The 7070-nt window shown below is 57.2% G+C and overlaps 1 gene segment (V, D, J or C); it reads left to right on the forward strand.

The window, feature by feature from the left end:
* The first annotated feature begins 348 nt into the window (after positions 1-348).
* Positions 349-7070, forward strand: part of LOC125909062 (Ig mu chain C region secreted form-like) — a 27020-nt gene continuing 20298 nt past the window's right edge. Inside the window, 2 exon segments of the C gene segment in view lie at positions 349-471; positions 3274-3350. Coding sequence covers positions 349-471; positions 3274-3350 — 200 coding nt within the window.

The following is a 7070-nucleotide window of genomic DNA, read 5'->3' on the forward strand; positions in this document are numbered from 1 at the left end:
CTGAGCTGACCCCCTTGCCGAGCGCTCTGTGAGCCCGGGGCCGAGCCCGGGGTCCTGGCCTGGCTCCCAAGTCCCGGCGCCCGTGACCCCGCACCTGCCAGGTGGAGGGCAGGTGTACAGGGCACTGCCAGTTGCAGAGGAGTGGCTGAGGCTGCTGCAGGGGGAGCTGGGCTGAGGTGCCACACCCCTCCCCCAGGGGGAACGAAAGGGAGGGGAGATTCTGTACGGGACCCTCTCAAGGTGTCACAACCCCCACAGTGGGTCAGGACAGACCCAAAAGCCCTTCCTTGAGCCCTCTGCCCCCTCTGCCCTCAGGCATCCCGTTCCGGCTGACACTGACCAGCCAGCATGGCTGAGCAGCAGACCCCTCACAGACAGGACGGACCCAACATGCGCGGGGGCCCAGAGCCCAAGGAGCAGGAGGCCAGCCCACCAGACCCGGGCCCAGGCTGCAGCCCCGCTCCACGCAGGGTGGGCTGGGGGAGGCTGGCTTCTGCCTCAGAGCCCACCCACCCATATGGGGCTCAACCAGACACCAGACTGGGCTGAATGTGCCCCAGAATCCTCACGCACTGGAACTCCAGACTCCAGAGCTCAGGGGGAGTGTCCAGCATGGAGAAGCCCCCCCACCCCCCACCGTCCATCGGACAAGACCCAGGAGGGGACTGAGCCCCCAGCGTCCATCCATCAGACAAGACCCAGGAGGGGGCTGAGCCCCCAGCACCTGTCCATCAGACAAGACCCAGGAAGGGGCTGAGCCCCCAGCAGGCCAGGAGGTTTATGAGTCAGTCTGTGTCATGGTGGTATAGTGGAAGCTGGTCCCACAGTGACACCCTCCAGGCCAGAAACCCCTGCCCCCAAGTGGGTCCACCAGCAGAAGGACCTGCCTCCCGGACTGAGGTCTGCATCCTCCCACCCAGTTCAGGGGGTCAGTGACAGCCTGAGGAGGGTCCTGTTCCAGGAGACAGGCTGCCCAGTGCAGCCTCCCCACCTGGGGGTCCTTGGTGGATTTTGTGCAGGCCTGAGGCAGAGTGGGTAGTAACGGGTGGGCTCATGGTGCCTCAGGCCATTCATAAAACCCGCCCGCAGGCCTCGTCAGACAGAATACCTCCACCCAGCAGGCCATCCCTCCCTGTGGGGGCCTCACGGCCAAGGAGGAGCCTGGAGTATTCTGAGCAGCCCGGGGTCACTGTGTCCGGTGGGAACTAGCACTGAGACGTTGGCTGTGGCCAAAACTGTCCCCATGGGCTCTGGGGGCCCAGCCTGGAGCTAGCGGTCCCACAGGGGAGCCCCGCCCCCAGCCAGGAGGTGTCCGCGGGCTCCTGGGGTAACCGGATAGCCCCGGACGCCCCTCAGCCTCCCAGCTTCCGGGTTAGGACAGGAGGCTGGGCCGGGCGGGGGGCTGGGCCCTGTCCTCACCCTTCAGAGCAGACCTTCAAGGCCTGTGTCCCTCAGGGAGACACAAGCATCTGCTCCTGCCACTGCTGCCCTGGGCAGGGGTCAGCAGGCATGGCCCCTCACGTCAGTCATCCAGGCGCCACTGCTGGACAGAGTCCAGCCGGGCCTCAGGCCCCTTTAGGAATGCCCGGCTGGCGGCCAGCACATGGGGTGCCCGTCAGCCACCAGCCGCCAAGCAGGCAGCACCAGGAAGACCACCCAGAGGGACCCGTGCGCCTCTTCTGCCCATCACCCCTGAGCCCAGTGCCCTCCCCGGTGGGGACGGTCATCCAGGCAGCATTCTCCCTGGGGCCCCCATGCTGCAGCCATTGGGTCCTCAAGAGCCCCTGTCCCAGCACTGAGGACTCGGCCACACAGGGCAGCCAGGGTGCCCCAGCCCACAACAGGACTCCCAAAAGCCCGAGCCCACCATGTGGAGCAAGGAAGAGGAGCTCTGCCTTCACTGGGGCCCTCCACCGGCCTGCACCCACCCACCTGTCACCTGTGAGCCAGTCTCCAGAGGGCCTGGAGCCCCCAACTCAGAGGCCTCCCTTCCTGGGTGAAGGCTCATCCAGCCCAGGTCCCCACTGGCCAGCACCGGTCTTGGGGGCAGAGCCAGCCAGGCTCCAGGCACCCTGTTCCCGCGCAGCTCCCTGGGCTCAGCACCACATGTCCCAGGCAGGAAGCAGATAAGCTCCAGGGCAGCAAACCCCCTCCTGCCTTCCCTTCCTGTCCCACCCCATTCCTCCACACCCCTCCCCTCCCCTCCCTGCCTTCCCTGCACTCAGGCCTGGGAGGTTTTCAGGTACTTTACCTTAAAGCTGGGGTTTCCCTCCATGGATTTCCCTGCGGTTTCTCTCCTCTGGTCAACTCTATATTTCTTCCCTCACTCCCAGCACCACAATACTGCACTCACTCACTCCCTCACTCATCAGCCCAGAGAACTTAGCCAGGCCCTGGGGTGTGACACAGCAGGCACACGCGGCCCTGAGGGTATGCAGACGTTTGCACACGTACAGGTGACACTGAGAAGGGGAATCACAGGGTGTGGCTTGGAGTGTGTGGGTCAGTCAGGGCCCCTTCCTGGAGGACCAGGCACTCTAGCTGCAGGTGGAGAGGAGAAGCGTCCAGGACTTTGGCAACGGGGACCGAGGGGCTAGCAAGGATGCCCTCTGGGAAGACAGGGAGCCTCAGATGGGGGAGCCTGAGTCATTCAGGAACGAGCTGGAGCCCAAGACAGAGCTGGGCTGCACTTCAGGAGCCCTGGTCCCAGGCGGTGATGCAGCGGGCAAAGGGGACACAGGGACCCAGATGTGCAAGGTCCAGGCACAGAGGAGCATGCCCTGGAGCCCCCAGCAGTATAGGACACCAACAAGTCAGTGCTCCTGTCCCCAGGCAGGGGACAAAAGCCCCACTTCTCCAGGTCCCTAAGGTCAGCACCCTCAAGCTTCAGTGCACACAGACCCCCTACCCCGGGAATCTTACTGATCTGCAGATCCAGATGCAACCATTCGGGGAGGCTCCCAGGGAACCCCATACAGCCCTGGATGAGGACGCACTCCTGCCAGGGCGCACTGCTCGGCCAGCGGCCAGAAAGGAGGCCACACCATTCCCCACCTTCCAGAAGACGACGGTCCACAGATCTCCCTCCCCAGCCCCACAAGACTGATTCCTGAGAAGGCCCTCACAGTGACCCCCACCTCCCAAACACTCTCCCCTCTGGTCCTCGAGCCCAGCAGCCTCAGGGTGACATGCACACTCACCCGCGGCCACCCTGCCCCCTCCTGGCCCACCCTTCCTGGGGTTGTTGCTGCTTTTCCCTACTCTCACCTGCAGGGACCCCTCAGGACCCTCCAGCTCACCGGCATGGCACCCGTGACCTCGACCCACACCCGTCCCCACGACCCAGCAAGGTGAGCCCAACTCTCCACAGCCAGGCCTGGACACACAGGGGTCATGACCCCAATGCTCCCTGGCGCCATTTTGAATTGGTGGCCACATGCTGAAGGGGGCTGCAGGCTGCTGGGCTTAGCTCTTACAGGCCCTCACCACACAGTCTGCGTGGGGCAGGCCACCCCAGCACCCAGCTGATATCCACTTTCCCCTCAACTTCCCGGCACCTCCCAGTCTCTTCTGCAGCCCAGTGGCCACAGGACCCACAGAGGCCAGTGAGATGTACTTGGGAAGAAGGAGGCTTCCAGAGTATACTTTGCTGTTTGCTGCCTGCCTATCCTGGGATATAGATGCAAGGCCCAGAGGTGAGCAGCCCCTTTGCCCACCTACTAAAGATAGTGGGCCAAAAATATAGATGGAAACTTGGCCCCCGGTGGTGTTGACAGATTCCTCTGTTCTCACACAGGAGGATTAAGCTGGTGCAGTGGGGTTTCTATTTTACGCGTCCTGACTGATCCCCATGGAGAAGCTTCCCAGCCACCACCCCCACTGGGATTATGCTATGGGTCCCATCCAGTCTCCCCAGTCTGAGGCTCCCTCCCTACCTGCTTGCCCAGCTGAGGTCCTCTCCTAATTTGATCAGAATAAGAGAAAAGCCTGCCCCCCCACCTGCCTGCATGTGTGTGGGTCCCCAAAGAGGCCGCCTTCACAGGCAGCCAACAAGGACACAGTCACACCAAACAAAAGACGGCACCATGTTGGGACAGGTAGCACATAGGTGCACACACACCTGTCACCATCACACAAAAACAAGAACGGATGTTTATTTGAACTTACAGGTTATATGGTGCTACTTTCTTTTCTGTTGCATGAATCTTGTTACTTAATCAAACAGGACTATTTGCAGTTAGGACTGACCGGTAGCAGGACCTTTACGTGGTATGCGTGGAAACACCTAACTCTATTTTTAAAATATATCTCCTGTCTTCTGACGGTGATTCATTCCAACTCCTTTCTTCAACTCTCTAGAGCGTTTTTCACATTTTGTAGGTTAGATGCATAAATGCAAGATTTTGTAAAAGGAGAATGCAACTACAGTAGGGCTAATTCATTTTTTAATTTTTTTTATTTCTTTTTGAGAAAGAGACAGAGTGTGAGCAGGGGAGGGGCAGAGAGAGAGGGAGACACAGACTCCGGAGCAGGCTCCAGGCTCCGAGCTGTCAAACCTAAGAACCGTGAGATCATGACCTGAGCCAAAGTCAGACACTTAACAGACTGAGTCACCCAGACACCCCTACAATAGGGCTAATTAGACAGATGTTACCTACATTTAATAGCTATAATGAGGATATGTCTCTGTCCCACAATGCAGTAGGATGTTCTCACTCTGTTTCCTTGTTCCAGCATACTCCTGTGCAGAGCCAGAGGCCTGGGGACATCTTGTGTCCTCTGTGCACATTTACAGATTTAAATAAAAATGCTTTAAAAGACTCAAAAAAAAAAGAAGAAGAAAAAATGGTTTGAAAGCACGGAGACCATTTAAGTCAGAGAAATCAAAGTCGGGTCCCAGGTAAGTTGGGTTTGGTTAATGGTTCCGGGATGCCCAAGTCCGTGAGCTGCAGACAAGTGACCCCCGCCTTCCTCCCGCACATTCAGGCACGTTCCTGGCCTCTGAGGTGTCTGCAGTCTGGCCTGTCCTCCCTGGCCGGTGTCCGTTCGCTGCTCCCGCCCTCCCCCCAACTCCTAACCGAGGACCCGGGACGAGGGTCCTAGTCCTCCTGCATGCATCCCTCCACGTCCTCCGGTCCTCCGGCTCAAACACCATTTACACACTGATGGTCCTGGCCCTGGATGGACCAGATGCCCACATGCCACCTGGGCACTGGCAGCTCCCTGGAGCTTGCGGGTTCCTGCCCCACCCCCGCACACCCCCTGCTCGGTCTCCGTGGCCGCCCACACTCACGGCTGCTCTGTCTCACTCCCCATGTCTAATCCACCCCAAACCCTGTAGGCTCCACTGTGAAGCCCTACACACTCAGAGGACACCACACAGCCCACTGTGCATGGCCTGCTTGGGGCCCATGGCCCGCCTGTGCACCCCACGCCTCCCGGTGCACCCCACCGCCCTAGGTGGCAACAGCGGGCCTTCCAAGACCTTCTCTGGACCCTCCCCCACCCCATGCACCTGCTGGAAACCCTCCCAGAGCCCTCCCCTTCTCAGAGAAAACCCCACAGTCACTCACGAGGCCCACACTGGCTCTGAGGGGGGCCTTGTGTGGGGGGGGGTCCCTCCACCCAGAAGCCTCCTCCCTGGAGTCAGTGTCACCCTGCAGGTCGTCTGCATGGAAACCTCAGAGGTCACACACCCCCAACGCCAGAGACCTGTGGAAGCCCGTCACCACACCTCACACATGCTCACACCTGGGGGTCCTGGGGGCTGCCCCTCACTGCAGTCCCACCAGTCCCGGCAGAAAGACGATAGGGAATCTTAAACCAACCAACATGATTCGAAACAGTGTTCGAACAGTGTTCCAGAACATTCTTAAACTTCTCAGGAAAAAAACAACCCAGAGCAGTCAATACAGTTACTGGGCTCAATAAAATACAGGAGATATTCAGCTTTAAGGCACTTCCTGAGTGCCCAGGAAGGCTCTACTTTGACCAAGGCCAGAACGACACGACCAGACTTCCCAGCAGGGGCTCCTTCTGTGCCCTGAGTACATGCCATACGTCTACTTCAGCGGCAAATAACCTGCAGGAAACATTGCAAACAGAAAGATAAGAGTAAGACCTCCCCACGTTCCCATAAGGTTGGAGACTGCAGCCTTGCATGTACTGGAAACAGGACATGAGTCGGTGACTTTCTGGAATGTTCTTCGTTCATGAAGATCTGTAGCTCTTCATGTGAGAATCCCCCACACTAAAGGTTGCTTCCGGAGCAAGTGTGGGTCTCAGCAGCGGCTTCACTTGCGCTCTGGTAAAACTCTTCTTTCTTTTAGAAATTCTAAAAGGCAGGAGGGGCGCCTGGGTGGCTCAGGTAGTTAAGTGTCCAACTTTGGCTCAGGTCATGATCTTGAGGTTCATGAGTTCGAGCCCCGCGTCAGACTCTGTGCTGACAGCTCGGAGCCTGGAGCCTGCTTTGGATTCTATGTCTCCCTCTCTCTCTGCCCCTCCCCTGCTCTCTCTCTCTCTCTCTCTATCTCTCTGTCTCAAGAGTAAACATTAGAAATTCTAAAAGATTTGTTCATTTTGCAATTGACAACTTCAAAATAAGCAAACGGAGATCAGATCATTGACAAGAAGAGAACGAATCTGACCTGATTTCTCAAAAGAAAATGAAAGCTTATTTATGCCCATAGAACTCTGTTGGAGAGAAAGTATGACTCAAGAATTTTATGACCCAAAACACGGGCATTCAAATATATTTTCCATGTGCGTGAACTTGGAGGACTAACCCCTTCAATTCTTCCTTACAGAGTAAATCCATATGTAAGACACTAATATTTAATTATAAAAAGTATAATGTTTTCGAGTCTATGTTATACAAGCTGAATAATGAAAATCTTCATATGAATGTACACACATATACAACCAACATTCAATATAGATAATACAGACTGTTGGAAATAAAATTATTTATTTGAATAAAGACCAACTTTATCCAACCAATAGATAGTTGGAAGGTTTCATGCAAAAGACATACCCATTTTAAGTAAAAGAGCCTGCTGGGGGGGGGGGGG

Source organism: Panthera uncia (genome assembly GCF_023721935.1).
Source record: "Panthera uncia isolate 11264 chromosome B3 unlocalized genomic scaffold, Puncia_PCG_1.0 HiC_scaffold_1, whole genome shotgun sequence".
Classification (NCBI taxonomy): Eukaryota; Metazoa; Chordata; class Mammalia; order Carnivora; family Felidae; genus Panthera; species Panthera uncia.